Raw genomic sequence first — 23,537 nt, forward strand, 5'->3', positions numbered from 1 at the left:
TGACATTTAGAATATTGAGATCTTAAAATTAGCTGGGAAAACTTATTTTAAGCTACATTATTACTGGATTGTCAAGCTTAGGTGTCTCAACCCTCTTGTTGTTTACGACACCAAAAAAATATTGTTGCCTTGTCTGAAAAAAATCCAAAAAATTCAACAAAAAAATTCCCCAAATTTACAAAAATTTACAAAATGCTCAGAAAGAAAAATCCTTAAAAGTTTTATTTTAAAAAAATCCCCAAAGTTCGCAAGAAATAAAAATTAGAAAAATCTTAACACTGTACATGTTTTAAAAAAATAAATAAAATCTTCCAAAAAAATCCTAAAAACATCTAAAGTGATTACATATATATCATTAAAAGTGCTAATATTTTGAAAAAAAATTTCACTGGATTTTGGCAGATTTTTTTCTGAATGGTCTTAAAGAAACATTTTTTTAACATTTCCTTTTTCCACCTAATATTTTTTTTTAATTTCCCCCAAAAATTAGAAAATGTGGAAGTTTTCACAGTGAAAATATTCTTTCCCCCACATTTTTAAACTTTAAAACGGATCAATTAGTTCAATCTGTTAATTTCCTTTTTTCTTTTATATTTCTGCTTTTTTAGAGTCTTTTCCCACTTAGTCATTTATTTATTTATGCTATATTAAAACGGCCAAATTATTTTAAAAGAAAATACAATGAATATAATGGACAAACATAAAAATCACATTAGAACTGTGTTCAAGCCTGTTGCTCTGGCAGTAGACCAGATTGTTTGCAAGTGGTTCGATCCTTGATCATTATCCAGATTACCTGCTACATCTGGAAAGATTCTGAAGTATGCCAGCCAGCATGCCACTCTCAGCCACAATGTATAGTTATGTCACGTATGCCGCAGCGTCTTGTACAAATAAACAATCTTGAGCTGCGGTCTCTACTGTGTAAGGGCAGCTGTATTTAAATATAAAGAAAGGGGATGCCATCTGTAACACAACGAATGTTTTGTTGTTTCTTCTTCAAAGATTTTCTCTAGTTGGTTTCTTCTACTCGGTTTATAAAAGCAGCTCAGATAATGGCCTCAGACGGCACCAGACTCTAGTTTATTCACTCCAAAGCAGTTAATGGAGACAAACTTAACCCATGCTTTCTTTTGTGACACGTCAAAAGTTTGCTTCAAATTAGCATGATAATGAGATGGAAGCATGGCTTGTGTACAAATGTTGATGAGTGCAGCTTTAAGTAGCCTTTACACAGTCCTGGAATATGACTTTAAGCTGGTTACTGGAACCTTTTCAATTCTCACTCATCAACTTTACCAGTGTGATGAAAAAGGTCATCAGTGTAACATCCGTACATGTGGGCTAATCAGTGTGTCCAGCAGCCATACTTCCATTACTGAGGGAAATTTGTACTTCAAGTGTGTTTTTACCTGCGATCCTCGGGTCAGAACATGCAAGAACTGAATCCCAAACAGTCTGGCGAGTTCGCTGGTTCGGCCGATGATGTCGTGCTGCTGCAGGAGCTGCATAGCGCCGCAGACTCGGCTAACGTAGTGGTCCACCAACTTCCACCTACAGCAACACACACATCAGCACAATCATGTAATGCAGACCAGAAATTCAGGGTAAATTACATGAAAAAAAGAGAAACAAGCAAGCAAATTTCTACCGGCTTCAATCACTTTTTAATGTATATTCAGCAAACCATTTATCCATGAGACACTTCAGTCAACATTCCCATACATCTATTTTTATATATGACAAAAAAAGGAGAGAAATACAGTAATTGTGGTTCAAGTAAAAATAGACAGAATGAGCTATATAATTTAACATCCCAAAGAGTCCATATAATAATCAGTGTACTTGATTCTGATGACGTGTGTTTAAAACTGGCACAAACCTGTACAAGTCTGTGTTGTGGTCAAACCAGTCTGACAGCGTTCTGGGGCTGTACAGAGGAAAGCGCTGGTGGAGAACATGGAAGGCCACATTCTCAAAACTGTAGTTGTTCAACGTCACCTACAAGAGAAAAGAAAAACCAAATCTTTACTACCTTCTTCTAAAATTCACTCTTACATTCACAGAACTTTACTACAGTAATGCTGATCAAATTGAAAAGCTATGACGTGGTCAACAGAATGAAAACAGCAGTTTTACACTATTATGTATAAAAGCAAGTGGAGAATAGTACACAAAGTGTACAACTGGAGAACTTTCCTCGTCTAAACCATACTGGAGATTTCTTTATGCCAGTGGTTTTGCTTGTAACTGCATAAAATGAAAGTGTCTACTTGTGACCACTAATCACAGGTTATGGCCTTTTTGTGGGCGAGTTGTGAGCTGACCCAACTGAGAGCGTTTCATTTCATTTGAAGATTTTTTTGATATCTGGAGGTGCATAAACCCAGCATAGTTTTGTGTATCAGAAACACAGAATATTTCCTTATCTTTTTCTAATCATCTACAGACCCCTTTCTTGATGGAGACCCAAACCTTCAACTGGCAGCTATTTTTATGATATTCCTTAAGGCCCATGACTTTTGGGATTACAGGGTCAAAACTTAATTGGAAACTATTCACTTGAAAGCTCATAAATTGTTTCTGAAAATAGTTTTCGCACCACACAGTTTTGCTGAGCTTTATATGGTGAGTGAATGCTGCTTCCACTGGCCACTGTGGGCCCCTGTTGTCTGCTTCACTGACAAGGAGGGAATCCCTGCACGTTTTCACCGAGAAAAACAGCATTTTTAATCAAAAAGCAACTGAGCTCACAGCCTAAAGCAGCAAAAACTGTTGGCACGGTGGAGCCAGCAGTGGAGAATGCCAGCTCAGAGTAAACCACTGAGTAAACAAAAATGCAGGAGATTATTATTGTTCACAGGCTAAAATAACGCTCCATATGAAAAATAAATAAATCACGAGGCACAAATGCTCTCTGCAGCAGGAAAGAAATGCAACAGTGATGAGATTCCCTCCTGAAAAACGAGTGCAGCAAGAGAAAGTAGGCCACAAGCTGAAATGCTGAGATCTGGCGGCTGACAATGGAGTGTGTGGAGGTCACACCGGAACACCTGCCTCGGTTTTCATCACCCTCCAGAGGTTGAGTGTGATGCGTCCGATGATGTTAATCTCCGTCATGGTGTCAGCTCCGTAGTCATCCCTCTCTGCAGCGAAGCGATTCTCTTTGGAGTCACCTGAGGACACGAAAGGAGCCAGACAGACAGCCAATTACAGAGGAGGGCAGCCGCCGGAGGCTCTCCATTCAAGCTCTCAGTGCACACACTCACAGGGAAACATCCAAACACATTCACACAGCGCTGCAAACACACACTCATTCACAGCTGCACAAACTGAGCCACATGTGTTTGCACTTACAGTACTGACAATGTGTACATTCACACACACACACACACACACACACACACACACACACACACACACACACACACACACACACACACACACACACACACACACACACACACACACACACACACACACACACACACTTTGTATTGACCTGGGTTTAATGATTTTTCTCACAGGACTTTGCAAAACACTTTCTAGTAAAAAACATAAAAGTGCACCCAGACACGCCTTCAGTCTGATGGGACACACTGACTATTATTAGCAACACTCGGACTGTCAGATTCAATAATCTGCAGCAAAATCCTGCACATGCGTAATATGTGGCTGCACATCAATATTAAGTGTCGGCTTCAATTTATGGATTTACGTTGATGCGTCACAACCATGTTTAAAACAGGGGAAGCCAATAGCTCGCTACAAGCTGTGGTTTCCCAGTGAAATATGGCAGAGGGAGTCCTGCTAGCAACAAATAACTTTTCCTCTGAATATTTTTAGATATACACAGATCAGTTACATATTGTAGTTATCTGGCCATATTAAGCACAAAAAGCAGTCATCACCATAACTCAGCATATCCAGCTTGAAACTGCATCATACTAATGACAGTCTCAAAAACATAGATCCAGGCTTCAGTGCTTTATATGTGACAAACTTAAGGAATCAATCCTGCCAAATTGTGAAATGTTTTTTTTTTAGGTTCAAATATGTACGGCTGAATTACTCCAATACTACAACTTGCCGTTGTGCAATGTACAATAATTTTACAGCGTTTGAGTAGAGTTCCGGGTGAGCGGGAGCTAGATGGATTAGCAAAGACAAAAGAGCAGCTGCTTTTTAGAAGAAGAAACAGTTTAGGGTTACATCTAGGCCATTTAGGGGAAAGAAAGGGCTATTTTAGGGAACACTTCTACATGTTACTTTGACACATCGAGACAAGTTTTTAGGAGTATAATCACTGACCAGAGAGGAACTTAAAAAAAGACTATATCTATCTATGTTTATTTTCTGTACACAAGCTTTTCTGAGAGATCAGAAAAGCTGAAATCTTTGTTGTTGTTCCTGTGCATACCTGGCACTCGTGACAGCTGCTGACACAAGTCCACTCTGAGTGCTGCGGCCCGCTGGAGGAGGTAACCCCAGGAATGCATCTGCACCTCGTAGCCCAACAGGATGTCCGGGTCAAACCTGACAGAACACGACCAAGGCAGTACAGACAGGTCATTTAAGAGCAATATATATTTCCTCCACTTGTGGGAAATGCATGAAAGACAGCACAGAATCAGAATTGTGCTTCTGTGAGAACATGATATGCACAGACCTCCTAATGATGGTGATCAGCTCCTGAAACAGCATCTTCTCCTCAGTGGCGTATGTGACCTGCAGCCCAGAGATGCCTGATCTGACCAGCAGTGGCGCTGTTGCTCTGCAACCTGCTGAATGCATTTAAATATATTCATCAGTCTAACTAAATAGAGAAAAACAATCATCACTTGGATCAAATTTTTACACCAAAATAACCTTAGAGTACTTTTTAAGAGAGGGAAATGCTGCAAGATGATGCTCAAAACTGAAATGCAAAGTAGAACCGATCTCTTGCTGCACTGTAAGTAAGTCAGACTTCACCTTGGCTACAACTTTGATGGTCTTTGTCCACGATGATGGCACCCGTCAACTGGGTGCTGTCTGCATCCGGCAGGGGAGCATCAGAACTGAGGCAGTAGAATAAGGCACATATAGGGTCGAACTCAGGGTCAGGTTCGAGGTCACGGCGGGTTCTTGCATGGAGCTCCATGCCCATCAGCGTTAGGTGCTGGACCTGAAAAATAAATCCAAAGCTACAATCTTTACGCTCAGATTTTGTAGTTCTGGTGTGTGTTAACTGAGACACAAACTCATCTTTAAAAGAATCACATCAGGTCATCCTCCGCCTATTAAATGATTTTCTTTCATCTCTGCACTCGAACAAATTCCAGACTTTCCCTATATCTTCTGCAATATACCCAGACTTTATTTATCTGATCAGATGTCCAATTGCAGAGATATTGGCTTAGCTTTGATCATTTCACCCCTTCCTAATGACTGCCTAATAATTTAGTGAACTAGTAAATTAATGTTTTTCTGATTAAGTCTCTCTGGATAAGAGCTCCATTAATGCCAGGTATATTAAATAGAAATCCAGACAGACTGCAGAAGCTCATGTGGATGGGATTTAGTGGTGAAAATCATCCACTTAAACATAAGTTGCAGTATTTAAGAGCTACTTGAGCAGCCAAGTCTGCTTCGTCTGAAACCTTAAATCCTGCTAAACTTTTGTCTCTAATATTTTCCCATATACTCTGTCATCTCCTCATCTTTCTCTTCACTCCAAAACACATGTGCAGCCGAGTGAATTCAGTTTTCCCAGATGAAAAGGAATGCGGGGGATTTGGAAAGTCTTTCATAAGACTAACATAACTAACAAGTCCTGAATTTTTTTTTGACCAGTTACTCAATCAATAACAATTTTAAGAAATAAAGCAGCTCATAGGTGTAACCATGTAGATGCTCTTACACATTTAACACTCTGAATCCCAGAACTAGCTGGTAAGTTTTAAAGGCATGTTATCTTTTTAAAAATCACTCAAATGAAATCTTCTATCAGAAGCAGAAACCATAAAAATTGAAGAATCTGTTTGATTTTCAACTACCCAGAAGTCACTAAAGGGTCACATGCATTTCTGTTAAAAGTAAGCAAAAGTAAACTGAGAGTTGCAATACTTCATTGTCTATAAATTTGTCGAAAATAAACTGCTAGCAGAAAACAGATTCTGAAAAAAAACAAAAAAATAAAAAAATTATGTCCTTCTCTGTCCAACATTAAAGTCATTCATAACTAAGCTGCAACCAACAGTCAAGTGACAAAAATTCTAAAAAAAAGTCTGTTTGGCTGAACTGCAGGTTGCGTTCATACAGAACAGAGGGGACACCAGTAGGGACACAAATTTAAAAAGTTGTACAATATCTTCAGTATGTGGAGTCATCATTTTTTCCAGTGTTGATAAAACTTGTTGTTGCACCTCTTCAATTCACGTTTTCAGATTTTGACAAATGTATAATTTTAAAAAATCTAATTTAGTTTTTTTGTTATTGATCATTTATGGCATAGCAAATTTGTTTTATTGCACATCAGACATTTCTAATTTGTCTCTACTCTCAGCTGTGGTTGTGCTGTTTTCATAAAGGTGCAGGACTATAAATTACTGTGAAGAATGAGCCCACAGTGAGTAAAACTGTCAGTAGGAAGAAACACACAGAAACTGCCTGACGTTCAGAGAAAAAACCCCTGATAATATTGAATGATGATCTGTGCATATGAGAGAAAGATTTCAAGCTTGTACTGTTAAGTCCAGTTGATTCAGACTCTGGTTTGTGTTTCTCCTTATTACAATTAGTTTCTATAGATTTCGACACAGCAAACATATTTGACTCTTAGAACAACTGGTCTCAACCAGAGTGTTTGTAGTGTGACTTTGAGCCAAACCTGACATGAATACAGGGAATACTCTGCAAGATGTTTAGAAGGTGATGTTTTTCGTATGTGTGTTTATTTTCTATAGAGAGAGCGACATAAAACTGCAGCTTTGAACTGAATGATATCTCGGCAGACAGGACTTTGTTCAGGGCCAGGTGCTTTTTTTTTCCTCAGTTATGTACTTTGGATGAATTGATTTCTTTTCTTTGTGAAAAGAAGCTGAACCAAGAGGAAACCACAGCAAGTCATCCAACACCACCTCCATTGTTCTGGACCAGAACAAAGGAGCTCTGGGCTTGAAAACGCCCTGAGGTGCAGCTCACCTCATGCAGGGCTTTGGCATCCTGCAAGTTCTGCATGCTGACTTTGAAGCCGTACGAGTTGGCTATACTGGGTCCTTCAATCTGAGAGTTCTCTTTCTTTGGCACATTCAAAGCAGCAAACTGGTTCTGCAAAAAAAACAAGAGCACATAAGAAATGTTGCACTCAGGAAGACAGCACAGACTCAATTTAAATAACTAGACCCAGAGGGAACCACCCTGTTACATGCAGAGGTCAAGACTGGGATTTTAAAGTTGGCACCCTGGGCTTTGATGTGTTGAGACTTCTGAAAAACATCTCAATCAAACTCTTTTGCGCTCTGACCTTCATCTGTGTGGTCAGTAACACTCTTCTCAGTGGATCTGCCTGACTTCTCCTCCTCTGCTGGATTCTCTGAGAGGTGGGATCCTCTGCAGTAAGCAAAGTAGCAGTATGAATGTTAATAACAAGATAGCATGGAATTAAATAAAGAAACTAGTCAGCTGTGGCAAATCCTCGCTTACTCGTCAATCATTCAGATATTTTTAGCTGATGTTTCAACATCACAGATGACAGACAGAGATTAGTGCCGTTTTCTTACCCTTAGATATGGGCGTGCTGCACACTGGTTCCAGATCTTCCTTGCTTCTCCGTCGTCTCCTCAAGAAGGGGGAGCTGTGAAGAAGGTGAGGACTAGTCCTCTCCTCTTCCCTGTCACTGACATGTGGAAGTGAGGGACTGTGGCTCCCTCCTAGTCTCTCTAGGGAATTAGAGAGCCGAGGGGATAGTGGTTCTGGAGAGTTTTCGCTTGGCCTGTTCTCGCTGAGACGGTCTGATCCTGAGGGACTCAACTGACAGCTCTGCTGCCATGGAGGCAGCTCTGGGGAATCTGGAGAGGTGGTTTTATCATCATCTTCATCATTATCATCTTTTTCTTTCTCCTCCTGCTCAAGACCTAAACTGCCTTCATCTGAAACTGGACTCGTTTCTGTGGATTTACATTGTGAACCTGAATTCACCAGAGGAGATATGATTAAGGAAAGGTTCCGTTTCTTTCTCCTTTGGGCCCTGATACTGGAAAGGTTCCCACACAGCTCAACCTTCACTGTCGGGCAGCTGGAAGCAGCTGGCTGTTCAGCTCTCACTGAGTTCCCCTCCTCCACATCCAGCCCAGTCCTCCCCTTCGCCTCTCTCCTCCCTTTCTGTAAACTCTCGTACTGTTTCCTGGCTTCCAGCCACAGCTGCACACGCTCGCGGCTTGGTGGGTTTTTGCAAGGCATCAGGATGACCTTCTTGTCAGTGGCTGAGGATGGGTCAACCTCTGCTGGTTCTTTAGTCATCTCTGGGGCCTCGGCTCCCTGGGAACATGAGGTAATTGTGGTGGCTGGATGCGTCATGGCTGAGAAGGCCGTCTTCCAGAAATGGAGGCCCTCCAAAGACAAGTCTCCATTGAACTCTGTGAGTTCCTTAGTTAATCTGGTCCCCACCGTTAGCTTACGGCCACCAACCTCCCTGAAGAAAAGACAGGAGGATGTGATTAGTTCACCTATTTACATTTTATAAATGACTATAATTCATCACAGCAGTAGAGATGGAAAATTATGCAAAATGGTGTAATGAATCACCTGGACCACACTTGTCAAATAAAGCCCTGTAGACCAGTACTGGACATCTTTGGATTTTTGAGGATATGAGAGTTTAAAAAAATATAATGTCAACAATTCCATCTGGAGCTTAACAAACAAAAAATCTGTTTACTTTTCATATTACTCGCCGCCAAAATGCAGAGTTAGTGTCTGTGAGCTCTAACAATCATGTTAATGCAATTCCTTCCTCACTGGATAGTTTTAAATTAGACACCCATATTCATTAGCTACCATCTTCTTTCTCCCTTTTTCTTGTTGCTATGTTTGTCAACACGTTTTCACCGCCATAGAATAGAATGATCCCTACTGTAGGCATGGCTTGTTGCACCACCTGCACATCCATGCATAATGAAGCCAAAGTGGGGAATCGCTTTTAAAGACATTGCTCCTTAACACTAAACTCTACATTTGACTTTAGACATTGCTCTGGGGTGGTGAGGCCTAACTACCAGTTTACTTAACTGCAGACATGAATGCTTTCTGTCTACATGAAGCTAAAATCAGCTAATATCACATATTCTAAGGAATTGGATTCCATTTGGTTTATAGAAACCTGGTTATTCTATGTACATTCAGTCCACAAACACGCTACTAGCATGAAAAGATAATGTTAAAAAAAAATCACTGTTATTGTGGCTTGTGTATAGAGTCTTACATTGGTTTCCCTGGAACATCAGAGGGATCGCTACAGAAGGGCTCCTGGAACGTGGCCTCTGACATCTCCAGGTCCAGCAGGGTGCTGAGGATCTCCTCTCGGCTCGGAGGGGACATGAGGGGTTTCAGGATGTGAGCTCCACCTCCTGTCCCCCGCTGCAACTGGCTTGCCCTCACCTGCGATAATGAGCTGATGGAACGTGGAGAGCTACTGGGTGTGGTGGACGTTAGCCCATCAATGCCCTCCAGAAGCTCACTTGTGGGCGAACCCTCATGGTCAACAAATGACGCAGAGCTTAGAGACAGCGGGAGGACGGGGTCAAAAACTGAGAAGAGCAACTCTTTTCTCTCACAGTGAAAGTCCTGAAAGGGGCTGAGGCTGTGGGCTTTACCTAAAGAGAAGTCCCACTCTCTGCCCTTGATTTTGTCAGAGTCAAGCAACGCAAGGTTTGATATAGACTCCCCGTTCTCTGGTCTATCAAAGAGTTCAGGGCTGACAGATCTTACTTTGTGGGAGTCAGATCCTCTGTGAAGATCCTCAACAGAGCTAACCAACCTATCAAGCTTCTTTTCGAAGCCCAGTGCCTGGGCAGACACAGCCTCCTGGCTAATATCACTCAGGAACTTAACAGGTAAGTTTTTATCAGTCAGGACAAACTGACTGCCGCTGTATGGACTGGAGAATTCCGTCTGATCAATTGCATTTATATCAAAGGTGTAGTTGTGTGGGAGCTCCGGTGACAAGCTGTCCTCCATTAAGCAGCTGTCCAGACCTGGTTCTGACAGGAAGAGGGGGCAGTCATCTGACATGTTGCCCTCCTGCTTCACTGATAGATTAGGCTGAGTGCTGCTCATCTTGCCCTTCTTTGCTCTGGGTTTTTTGTCCTTGGGAGTGTTTGACTTTGGGGCTCTTGGTTTCCGAGGAGCAGTGGAGGGGGCTCTTCTGGATTTAGCAGGTTTAGCTGTCGGACTTAGTAGTGCTGCTGCCTGAGCGATAGCAGTCGAGTGACTGTCTGTGCCAACAACCTGTAAGGGAAGAGCCTGACCCTGCTGCCTCTTTTGGAGAAGCTGCTTCAGGACGGCCAAGCCAGAAGGGGTCTCTGAGAGAGTGGGGATTTCCCCGTTCTTCGGGACAGAGTGTGGTGTGACAGCTGGCTGAGCATCTTTACTTTGTTCCTGTGAGGGTCGAACAGCTGCTGGAGGTGGAGGAGCCACTACTTCCTCTTGTGAAGCTTCTAACTTTACCGCAGTGGTCTGGCAAGCTTGCTGCTTCATCTGAGCTGGTGCTAAAATGCTTTGGTTGACCTCCATAATGGAGGTCTCACAGTCCTCAACCTTTGGTTCTATAAACTGGGCTGCTGAGTTAGATTCTGGTGCAGATGGAGTCTGGGACTGGCTCTTGCTATCTGTGCTCACGGGTTGTTGAAATGGAGGGACCTCCTGAGAAGAATTCTCTGAGTTAGGGGACTCATTGTCTGGGAAAAGTAGTCGAGAGTTGCTATTACTTAACTCGTGGTTTTTTGGTTCCTCAATTTTCTTTTTACGAGATCTTCTCGGTCTCATGGTGGTTGTGGAACTGCTGATGGTACCTTCAGCTGAAACTTCAGCCAGACCTTCAGCTTTCTTCTTCTGCCTTGCAGCAGCACTACTTCGTTTTGTTTTCTCTTTTTTGGCCTCTTCTGCCTCTGGAGGCTTGATAGCAGACTTGCTTACTTTCCGTTTACTATATGTGGACTTCTTAGGTTTGGCAGTTTGACCCTTGCTTTGTGCTCCTTTGGTTGAAGTCACTGTGTTTGGTTTTTGAAAAGCAGAACTAAGACATGGGTCACTAAGAGGATTTATGAGCTGTTCTGAACTTGTGGTGCCCATCAGAGGGTCACTTGGAGACCAACAACGTGGAGGTGTTGAGTCTGTAGGGCTCGGAGATCTATCAGAGAGGTAGCCCAACTCCACCATAACATCTGTATACTCAATGTCATAATCGTCTGCTAACTCACAGTAACAGGGTCGAGGGGGTGGTAGAGAGGGCAGGTTTAGGCCTCTTTGACAGCCTTTAGTCCTTCTGACTCTTTCGCCCCGCTTTATCCGGGGTTTGGACGAGTTGTTGACCATTTTCTTATTTGCAGAGTTGACCTTGGCCTTTCTTTTGGGGTGTTTTTTGGCCTTTGGCTCGGTGATGGGAAACTTGACAGCAGTGGATTCTGGCACTTTGGGCCAGAACTCCTTGAGAGGAGCCAGTTTGTTGTATTGCTCTAGCTTGTCTGGTGTCAAAACTACCAGCTGCTCCTCCACATTCACTTTGGACATCTTCACCAGCATGTTTTTCTGTCCTTTGAACCTGTTGATAATAATGTACTTGATGATGATGGGAGGCTCCTTCTTACGTCTTTTCTGGTATTTTAGCTCCTGACCAGTCGAGGCATTGCTGTCCTTGAGTCGTTCTTTAGCAGAGGCTGAGTTTTTAGAACGGGTGACAGCTGAGTGTTCTCCATCCTCACCATCATAGTTCATCTTCCGTTTGGCCCTCAGGGTGTATTTACTCCCAGGTAGCGCTGATGGTTTCGTACAGGTGACTTTAGCAGATAAGTCTAGTGTTGGGCTTAATCTGTCCTCTGCTAAGTCTTTAGTTTCTTCAGGAAAAGAGGGCTCGGAGGTGGACAAAATGGGCTCTGAAAGTGATTCTGTCTGTTCATTTACAGACCTCTCCTCACTTTTCGACTCCTCTTTTACAATTGGTTCATCTTTAATTGGCTCAGGTTCTTCCAAGGGTTGATCTTCTGAAACTGGCATCTCTGTGTCTGCAGTCACTGGACCAGGAGGCGTGACTAAGAGGAGGCCAGTGCTAACTTGGCTGTCAGAGGTGGGGCTTTGAACTATCTTCAACTTGTTCCTACATCCTGCCATCCCCAACCTTTTTCTGTTTACCTTTAGTTTAGACCTGCGAGGCTGCACCTGTTCAAGCTTGCTGCAGCTATCAGTTGGCTTTTTGTTTCCAGCTTTCTTCCTGCTGAGGCAGTTTGACAGAATGACGCTGGGGAAGAACTTGTAATGTGCCTCTTGCTGAGCCACAATAGTTCTCTCAGTCTTATTTTCCTGGTAGTCTTCATACCTGATTTTGAGTTCGCCAACATCTCCCTCCTCGCTGTCCTGGCCCATTTCTTCCTCTTGAGGATCAAGAAACTCATCTTCCTTCATGGGTGACGGGGGTGAGGTGATGTTCCTCAGGATGGGGCTTTTGCTGTCCTTCGTGCTCAGTTCCAGCTCCGTCTTAGCTGAGCAGTTTCTCAGCTCTGAGTAACAGAGAGAGAAGGTCCTGTGGTTCTGAAGAATAGACAGACAGTTTTTTCTACATTCTTTATGCTGCCGTACTTCTTCCTGTTCTTCATGACTTTTCCATTACCGAACGGGAAACTTTCTAGATCTGTCTTATCCAAAGCTATCGAGGTTTTCTTGTCGTAGGTGTACAAAGGTCGTATGTCCTCTTTGTCCACGCAGATAGGCGATGCCTCAGGGTGATTGGTTATTTTACAGGGGATTGGGTGCTTGACTGGCAGGATGTAGGGGATTTCTTTATTAACCTTGAATCCTGTTGAACATTCACTGTTGCTGTCCTGGCTGCTTTTCAACTGAAAGTGCTTGTCAAGTTGTTGCTCCGAGTCCAACACATGAACTGGCCTGTGCTCAGGATGTTTGCACTCCATAAGGATCTTAGCTGAAGAAGGTGACTCCAGGTGGACCGTCTCCACAGGGAAGGGATTTCTTTTCCCGAGCATCTTTTCTGCAACTATGAGGGAAGACTGGGTCATGGAGCCACTGTCCGTTAAAGATGAATCTATGGGTATACAAGAAAAGGGAGCTCAGTTAGTGTTCACATCTGCAAGAAACACATCAATTACACTATATTTGTGTAGCAGCATTTATGCAAACATCCAAAGTGTTTTACAGGTGAATGACAAAGTGACAACAAGGCAGCTATAATGTAAACAGCAAAACTAAATTAAAGCAGAAGAATTTGAGTTAAAAAAGGAAAACATGTGCGACCACGGACCACAATAAACAAAAATAGTGAAAATATAATAACAAAACCAATACAAATTTTTTTTCAAACTAAAGTAATTCAAAAATAAATTAGATGGCAAAAATCAAAATCAACATTCACATACCTTAAAAGGAACTATCTCAACAACTATTTGAATTGCAAACCTTTGCCGTGACAATTCCCATCGCCAGTTCCCAATTCCAGCATTTGGAACAGCAGTCCTCTTCTATTTTTATCTTTTATCTCTGATTATAAGCATTGTCCCTCATTCTTTGTGTCTCTTCCTAATGTTCTTGTTATGATTTTGGTTAGGTGAGCTAATGATAGCACAATCTGACACTGGAAAATACTTATGAGTGGAGTGGTAAATTACATCTCATATAGAGCCACACAGATAACTGATAATAAATGCCAAACTTTGTGTGCAAAAGCATAAAGTTGTATAGTTGTACAGAGTTATCAGTGTATAATCGTAGCAGCTCCATGTGAGTAAAATTCTAATTATTTATAATATGCATATATAAAACTTGTGACTAATATGGCTGCAGGTCTGAACTCACTGCAGCAGTCAATTTTTTCTGCAAATGTGGCTTTTCTGTTAGTGCAAGTAGTTGGCTGTATGACAATAAAATAACCAGTGCAGCTGCACACACATCAAATGTGTCCGCAAGACTATTAAACTAGCACTGATGAAGAAAAGGTAATGCAAGTACCCTGAGAATGAGAAATGTGCTTCGATTTTCATCCAATTATTTACTGTCAATTCAAATATACTTATTTTTGGAGTCTGTACGACAATATGACAGGATGCACCTTTGCTGTGGTAGCTACCTCTTTGAGCAGCTTCTAGGACTGAAATTAAAGACGACATTGTCAAGTTAAAAACTGTAGTTCCCCAACTTCATAGGCGAAATAAACATTTCAACAGCCTGATACCAAAAACAGTTGAGGTCTCTACAGATAACTGTCCAATTAATGACAACTGGGGATGAATTTTTACACAAGTCTCCCATGCAAATAGTATTAAGGGTTAAAACTATGCACAACAAAGGGAAAAGCTGCTTTGAGTGATGGGTAGCTCGCATCTTAGGACAGTCTATGGCACAAAGCCTTTTGCATGGCCCATCTCAGCTCCATCTCTTTTCTCATTTTTGGATTAGCCTGAAGTTAGGAGCAGTCAGGTAATGTTATGATAGTGACGGTTGTAGCAACCACACTGACCTTCCAAACTGCTGCTGAAAAAATTAATGGGTTACGTCATGAAAGGTTTGTTCATTTTAATTTACACTCAGTGGTTATTGGCTTCTGTATCCAAAGTTGCAAATTAATGAGGCAAATTTCCTTCTGGTACTGCATAACTTTTCTAATGATTATAATATGATTTTAAGATGACTGTTTGATCTATAAGATGCTTTGATTTATCTAGAAATTAATTTGCTGGATTAGGCAAATTCCCATCATCGTACTTCTCTTTATACGTTTCATTTATCCAGTTTCACTACTATCTTTGCAGAAAATGTAATGTACTGTCAATTGTATTGATATCATGAAATACAGTTACATTTACGGTACACACACACACACACACACACACACACACACACACACACACACACACACACACACACACACACACACACACACACACACACACACACACACACACACACACACACACACAAATGTACATATTTTTTTCAATATATGTAGGTTCAAAGGCAGATTTAAAGAAAGACATTGACAATTTGGGAGGTGTTGGTCTCAAATGATGGTCAAGAGCATAATTAGTATAATAGTATGACATATTGTGATAAAACATCAACAACAAAAAACATTTCATATATTTACATGTTAAGACAGGAGAGGTAAAAATTGACATTATACTGTAGAACAGTGTGGATGGCACATTTACAAATACTCCAGCAATTTTCTGATGTGAACTGAACAGTGTAATAAGCTCTTAATTTAAGTGTGAAAATGTACCTTCACATCTCTTAAGACTATTAAGAGTTAATTGGTAATCACTTCCACTCCAGGGAATCAATTATGATCCAGAAGCCTGCCACTACAATAAATTGCATCTCTCTCATAAAAAAAAAACAGGTGTAAACCCAACTTTTTATTCCAGAGCTGCTATCAGATCCATGTTCTGATATCCTTGATGGAACATGAATCAGCAGGGGACGTAAGATGGGTGTCAAAGCAAACTGACATTTCAGTGCTGTCTGAGTACATCCCAGCGTAAGATGACTCACCGCTGCTCTCGTCTGCTGCCCCATCGAGCTGGGGGATGGACAGGTTGGCGAACAGAGAGCTGTTACCGCTCCACTCCATGTCTTCGTCACAGGACTCCTGCTGCTCGTCACTGAAGCTGTCCTCAGCCTCCTTCACACCGGGCCTGGGCACACAGACAGGATTAAACAATGCAGAGGCACAGCTCAGTGTGGACGACGATCATCTGATCGCTCAATGAATGGCAGCTCGTGTTTGTATTTAAGATGGGGAGCAAAGACACAATGGTGAAGCTCACACATTCAATTTATCTTGATGTTTGCATTGCATTATCTCTTCTTAAACTGGGCAAACATTACACTGATTAGGCCAGATTTAAAATCCAAATTTCCATCACATGTAGTGCTGGATATTGTTTTCATTTTTTGACATTGGTGCCAATATTATACCTACAAATTGATCCCGAAACAATCCTTTTATAAGCAGGAAGGCAAGTTCTCTTACATTTAATTAAACACTTAAAACACTTTAAAAACGTGCAAACAAAGTAAGCAAGAGTATTGCTAAGAAATAATTGAAATTAGTGCACTTACAATTAAAATTACAACCCGTCTGATTACAGGAGTCAACAAGTTTGCAAATCTAACCTGACATCCAACTTCACCTTTCAGTCTTGAAAGTCTGTGTCCCAGTTGATGCCAATAAAGCATTAAAGTTTGATATATTTGTTTTCATTTGTTTTTACGATACTGTAAAAGCGCAGAGCAACAATAAACTGTTTGGGTAGAACAAAGAGTTTGCTCAAAGTTCCTAAAAGTACCAGGGACAAACTTGCCTGGGTGGGGAGGAGCTCTCCGGAGGCTCATTGTCCCACCGCTGTGACATTACTACGCTGAGCTCGGCCTCCTCCTTGTCCAGCTCTGGCCCTGCTTCCTCCTCATCGCTGTTGTAGTGGTAACTCCTGGCACCAGACAGGGAGCGAGACTGGGAATTCTGCCGAACAGGGGTCCTGCAGAAACCATCGTCCTCCAGGCCTGCCAGCAAATCGATGATGGCTTGGTCCTGGCTGCTGTCTGCACAAACGACACAAACAAAGCATTTAAAAGGCATTGCATCAAATCAACCGCGAGCAACAACTTCATCAACAGCTTCATCTGAGTCCAGACCTTTCATCTTCTGTGAAAATGGTGGGATGATGTACAAATGGCTATAATTCATAAATGTTTAATGCAATATTTTTTTTAAACTCCTTGAATTAAAGCTGAAAGTCTACACTTCAATCACATCTTGACAAGCTCACATTGTTTAGGTTTAATTTTTGCTGTCTCAAAGTATCACAACACTTGCACAAGAAACCTTTGTGCAGTTGCAAGTTTTCTCCCCGTTTTTAAGAATTCAGTTATGTCAAATGGAGTACCTAAAAGCAAAGCAAACTAGGTGCTACATAGAACAAGGAGGTAAAGCTACAAGATGAAGTCAAATTCTAGCAATGCAATGCTACTGACTACTTCCATGGCTTTTAGCATCATTCATAATCAACGCATTTACTTTGAGAAGGAGATTTCCTGCAAAACTAACAATTCAAATTTCAATTTAATTTTATCTATACAGCACCAATTCACAGCATATGCTATCTCATAGCTCTTCACAGAGTAAGGTGAGAACCTTACAAATTTTAAACAGAGAACTCACAAATCCAAAATTCCCTTTGGATTCCCTATGAGCAAGAAATCAGTGATGGTAGGAAGGAACCAAAAAATAAATAAACCTCTACACTGATCATCCAAGAAATGGAGGTGACAAAGGTGTTATGAGTGCAAGACAGACTCAAATGAGCTACGAGCAGAAAAAAATGAATTGATAAAAGAAGAACAAAAAAGTCTTATGTTTAAGGAGGATGTTAAAACAGCAGGAATCAAAGTGAACAGACCCCAGCTGTGTGATGACATTTTGTAAAGTGGCTGTTGTACCTAGCAGAGCCGAGTTGCTGGACGTCTGGGAGAGAGGGAGGAAGGTCTGACTGTTCTCCAGGAGGCTGAGGATGGCCTCTTCATCAACTACAGCCTCCTCTGGGACTTTACCACTGCTCCTCACAGAGTCTGCAAACAGGAAAAAAAATAGAGGTAAAACTACTGTTAGTATTTCTGAAATGTCTCACTTTGCTGACTGAGATAGAAAGAAAAGGGAAAGATATACAGAGGGGAGGACACATAGTGCAGACATAAGTGGGATTCTGACAAACCTAAATCTGAACATTGCTTTAGTTTTGAATCATGTCAACGTGACTCTTATTCTGTAGCAAAACATCCTATGATGTATGATCTCTCTAAATGATAAGAAGTAACAAACAGTTTTATAACTTGTGATTGCTCCAGAATTATTGCCAGTATTTTTTCTTATTTTTTATTGTAGTCTTATGTTAGTTTACTTACCTATTATGTTTTACAATGTATTATACTTAAATCTTATTGCTTCTCTATTAGGCACTGTGTTTATTCCACTGTTATGTATTTTTGCTGACCAAATTCTAGTGCAAAAACTTCCTTTCAAATTAATTAAGTTCTATCTTATGTGATAACATAATATACAACCCTGTCCTGTAGTGCTGCTTGGTGAAATCTGACTCTGAACCATCAATCAGTTCTTACAACAGAAGCCTGTGGGATGCAGTAAATCCACCATAAGTTTAACTAATAACGACTGAGAAGTCATTTGGTCATGATAAAAATATGAGGTAAGTTTACCATGAGTTTGTGCACTTTCTGAGGCACTCCAATAGTGAAGCTCCCTGCATATTTGCTCACCTGGCTCAGAGTTTCTGTGCACCTCCACAACGTTAGCAGGAGTACATTGAAGTCCGTCTTGGGCTGTGGGGTCACGAAGGGTAAATTCATTGAAATCCTCTTGGTCCTGCCCATCACTCATAGACAAATCTTGTGACCTGAGCAGAGAAAGACAGAAATCAAGACCATTTACATTCTGTAGGAGGTGTAGATTCTTAGGCATCCAGCTCATTATAGCCCTAGATCTTAAATAAAAAGCAACTGAACTTCTCTTTAAAGTTCTTGAAGATGTTTCACTTCTCATCTAAGAGAGGTCATTCCATCTGAAGACATCAAATGTCTGCTCAGCTATCTTCTCTTTTATTTTTCTAAAAACTGGCCATCAATCCACTTTAAGCACATTGAAATTTGTAACACATGAAGAACTGAGATATTGTCTCAGGAACTGAACTTGGAAAATGAAAAAAAATACCCATATTAACAAAGTATTTCCTAAGTTACAATTCAAGAAATATTTTTCAACTATACAACTCTGCTTGAAATAAACTATCCAGTAAAACTTTTGTTTTGCAGTACAGCTCGTCATTCCTGTTTACTCAGTTATGAAATTCAACAAAAATAACATTTTCCCTGTTTTTGTGATTAATGATTTCATATTTTAAAAAGTATTTTAATTGTTCTGGTTTTGTATATTATCAAATTTATATTAATACCATACAATACTAACCCTAACCCAATACCAGATATTAATATTATATATTATTAATATCTGTTATTGTATGGTTTTGTGACATGCAACTACATATGGTTTAGAAAATATCACTAATTGACTTATATTTCAACTCACTCATAATGAGATACTTTTTGATCTACTTGCCCAATTTGCAGATTCTAAATCAGTAGCATTATGATAAATCACATCAAAAATGTTTAATTTCAATGCTTGAAAAAAATTTCCGGAATGTGGATCGACTGGCATTTTAAAAAAAAATGATGAAAAACTTTCAGGAAAATCAGAGATGGCTGAGCAGAAAGCACCTGAGGATATGAAATGGAATAACCCAAAAGCTTCTTCAGTTTTGATTTGGTGAGACAGATGAGAGGTGGAATGTCACCAAGAACCTGAAAGAGAAGCCCAGTTGTTTTTTTTACTGTAGCTCCATGTAGATTCTTTCAATCAGACTGAATTAAAACAGTCAATACCAACTCACAGATCAAACGCATTAAACATATTTATACTCCTTTGCTTGTAGGGAAATGACTGACCAGTTTTCACATTATAATGAAATATGAGCGTTGGGAGCGCTGCCCGTTTGGCTGTTACCTGAATCACAAAGCAGAGGACCTTCTGGTATCTGTGCTCATGCAGTCATGTTTTATTAGCATCTCTTTACTGTGAGTCTTAATCAGGGGAAGTGCTGTGTTTACTGTGTGTATGGAGAGTGTCTCCTGTCTGAGTGTGAGCGTGTGTGTGAGAGCATGAGTGTGTGCAGCTAAGTGGTGTTTGTCTGCGTGTTGGAGAGGGAATATGAATGGAAAACGGGCAGGCAGCCAACTGAGCTTTGTATCCCTCCAGATCGCTCTCAGCTACAAGCTGCCTATCACGCTCCCTTACCCATGCTGCCCCGCTGCATTGCCTAGCAACTTACCACTTAGTGACTCTGAAATATTGAAATGTAGACAAGGCAAGCGGCCGCCGCTTGCAAATAGAGCAAATTTAACAGGAATGGACATTAAAAAAAAGGGAGGGGGCGGGGATTAATTCCATTTGAGGTGCTGCTCCTGAACTGATCCAAGCTGTGTTTGCAGGTAGGCTTTTCAGATCTGAGTAAGCTTGAAGATTAGAACGTCATGCCCAAGAGGTTGCAGGTTTAAATCCCACAACGAGCAGGACAGAGTTCAATATGTTATACCCTTCAAGCTACTGCTTTGACCCCCTGTTGATAGTGTGACTACGGGTGCGGAAGGTCAACTTTCACTGGATAAATTCAATCCTCAAAACACATTCTGAAGAAATATGCTGAAAACAGTGTGGGGAGGCTTGTGTGAACCGACAGGTGAAGCTGCGTAACACCATGTCTGAGTCCAGCAGCAGCCCAGAGGAATAAAGTAAACACTCCTGTGAAATCAAGCCAGCGCTGGTGGAGGATACACACACAAAAATACAACGATCAGACAAAATACTCGACTGCAAGCCACAGCCTCATGTGTACCCTTTCACTCACTTTAAATGATGAATGAGCAGCACCTGGCAGAAGGCCTGATAAATGATGAATGGTTCTCAGACGTGATGAATGATGAAAGCATGGGTGTAAATATATGAAATCAATGATTCTGGGGGTTTTTCACAGCTGACATCTTGCTGCTCCTCCAGAGTCAGAGGTTAGGCAAACAGTGAGAGATTTTACTGCAGTCTCATTGTCATTCAGAGACTTGGTTCTGCCGGGCTGTATAAGGAAAGGGCTCCAGAGACTCAGCGTGCACGTGCCACTGTCTGGCTGCCTCTTAATTAGTCTGCTAGCTAACGACTTTAGAGGCAGTGAGGGAGGGAGCCTGGCGGGCGTCAGGAGATTACTGCAACGATTAACACATTTTGCCACCAAGACACGCCCCTCTCGCTTCCTTCAGAGTTGTTTAAATGAAGAAGCAGAAGAAAAGACGAGCAGGAGGCAGAATAGACAAAAAAACATCACCTTCTACTGTACATTACTGCCCTGAAGCAACTGAGTGCCCGACTCCCACCCTCTCTATTTATAAATATGTCAATTTGCACATTGTATTATCAATGACTGAAGTGATGAATTCAGAGGCAAAAGGTCACATTTGATCAATTACATTTCAATAAAGACAACTTGCTTGATGAGCAAAATAGAAACAGTTGCATGCATCATAACTGTTTGAAAGAACATTTACTTACAAGCAAAACTGAACCTGTGACTGTAATTCACGTCAACACTGTGCAGTTAAACTACTTGCTAAGACAATGACTCCCTCAATGGTGATAAAGCATTCTACATCGCAATCTGGGAATTGGGGACAAGATAAATCCACAGATGAAAACAGCACCTAGAAACAGACATATTTTTTTAAGACGAGACATTCCTCCAAAATGTCCACATTTCAACGGCATTACTGGATAGTTCACCTCTTAAGGTCCTTCGAAATAAAAATAAAAAAACGATTAGTTTTTGTTAACTACCAGACATTTACAAATCTCGCTGAGGCACTGCAAGTAAACTAGATACAAATTCTTTAGATTATTTTTGCGACCAACAGAAATAACTTACAGTGTAAAAATCTAATTGTCTGAGTCCTCTTGATGACAAAATATGTAACTGACTATTTCTCAGTGGTCTCAAACTTACTTTGGAATTTCTGTACTGCATTTTCTTGCTACTTATTGGCTGTTGAGTAGTATGATGCTGATGGTAATCTGTAATAAACTGATATCAGTTTATACATCAGTCCTCTCAATATACCCATCAAGCTCTTCTACCAAGTCACGAAAGCTGGGATCCACTGATGTAAAAGAGGCAAACGGAACCTAATCGACCGGTGAGAGAAAGAACAGTGAGCTTCAGGAGGGGAGAATGGATCCACTAACTAGTCAGATGACAGAAATTCAGGGACTTTTCAGCTGAACAGATAAGAGACATGTATGGAGGAAAATTAGAGAGACTTAAGAGCAAAATAAAAGATGCTTGATCAATAAAATAAATGCAGCTAGCCTCAAAACAGTATACAGAGGAGCAATTTCACAGCAAGTTGATAAGGATCCATTCCACATGGTAAAATAGTTTTTAAAATTTTGATGTACATAGTAAAATTTAATTTAAATTTAATTGTAAAAATGCACACACTTGTGGGCATTTGGAAAAAAGTTGTGAACACTGTTTGCAGTTTTTTTCATTTCTTTTTAAAATGTGTAATCAAGAAATTCAACAAAAACTGGGTTTCAGAGGGTTAAATATGCTGCCATATCTATAAGTAAAATATAAGTAACATAGTGGATGTTCTACTGGTTTTCACCGAAAACCTGCTCTTGAGATAAATCTGAAAAGTACAAGATTAATTATTTTTTAAATTGACAGACTAACGGTACACCCCAATCTTTGAGAAATAGGGCCAAATATCAGAATAGGAGAGAAACGAGGAATCATAGCTAAACGTCCATGTGACAGAAGGGAAAAACTGAAAACATGTGAGATGATGAAAATGAAAAAGCATGAAAGTGAAAGGAAATGAGAAATTTCCAACAAAGCCTGCAGAGCCAAGAGAGACACTGAGAATGCAGCAGCAACAGTAGCGGCGCATAATAGAGTAAAGGAAAGCCAACAGAAAGGAAGTGACAGACTGTGTGCGAGTATTAACAGAGCGACTGACTGAGGCAGCCAGGCATCGGGAGAGCAGCCAGTGAGCTTTGTGTGTCCATGAGTGTGTGCTCCATCACTCAAGACGCTCCACACCGAGGAGCCCACACTGCACCGCTCTACTCCTCTGTTCAGGCTTGATATCGGAGGCCAGTGAATAGGAGCCATCTGGATTTGATGCAGCAGCACGCACTGCTGCCGGGCCAACTGTACTTTTATTTATAACAGGAAATACTTTCTGGCTGTACATCGTAGGAGTTGGGAGGGAGGGGTGTGTAACCTCAGCGACATCACTTCACCCCCCTCCCTTTCTCCACTACATCTGTTCTGACTTCACTTTCTCCGTCGTTCTATTCACATTTCATTTCGTCTGGCCTCTGCTCTCCCCTCCTTGGTCGCCCTGAGAAGAAAGAGTAGGCGGACACAGACGCTGGAACGGAGCTCAGGGAAACTGAGGACATGCAGCAGCTTCATTACGGTTCAATACAAAGAATTAAAGATGAGAGAAACTTGTTACTGATGTGGTTTGCCATGCTGTAGAAGTCTTTTCTCACTGAGCCTGGAAGCATCTGGTGCTTACTTTCAAAGATTGTTTCCAGTTCTGCCTCAGCTCCCCTGGATTTCCTCTGGGATGTGGGATAACTGTCCGAC

At 41.1% G+C, this 23,537-nt stretch overlaps 1 protein-coding gene across 1 annotated transcript in view; it reads right to left on the bottom strand.

Moving 5' to 3' along the window:
- Window positions 1-23,537, bottom strand: part of rev3l (REV3 like, DNA directed polymerase zeta catalytic subunit) — a 93,267-nt gene that overhangs the window by 14,790 nt on the left and 54,940 nt on the right. Inside the window, 15 exon segments of the mRNA XM_022216436.2 lie at window positions 1,413-1,554; window positions 1,883-2,001; window positions 3,058-3,176; window positions 4,421-4,536; window positions 4,670-4,784; window positions 4,975-5,167; window positions 7,186-7,311; window positions 7,508-7,593; window positions 7,764-8,674; window positions 9,464-12,800; window positions 12,803-13,294; window positions 15,757-15,899; window positions 16,569-16,806; window positions 17,704-17,832; window positions 18,538-18,674. Of these exon segments, the coding sequence (XP_022072128.2) occupies window positions 1,413-1,554; window positions 1,883-2,001; window positions 3,058-3,176; window positions 4,421-4,536; window positions 4,670-4,784; window positions 4,975-5,167; window positions 7,186-7,311; window positions 7,508-7,593; window positions 7,764-8,674; window positions 9,464-12,800; window positions 12,803-13,294; window positions 15,757-15,899; window positions 16,569-16,806; window positions 17,704-17,832; window positions 18,538-18,674 (6,403 nt within the window).

Source organism: Acanthochromis polyacanthus, chromosome 16 (assembly GCF_021347895.1).
Source record: "Acanthochromis polyacanthus isolate Apoly-LR-REF ecotype Palm Island chromosome 16, KAUST_Apoly_ChrSc, whole genome shotgun sequence".
In the NCBI taxonomy this organism is placed as follows: domain Eukaryota; kingdom Metazoa; phylum Chordata; class Actinopteri; family Pomacentridae; genus Acanthochromis; species Acanthochromis polyacanthus.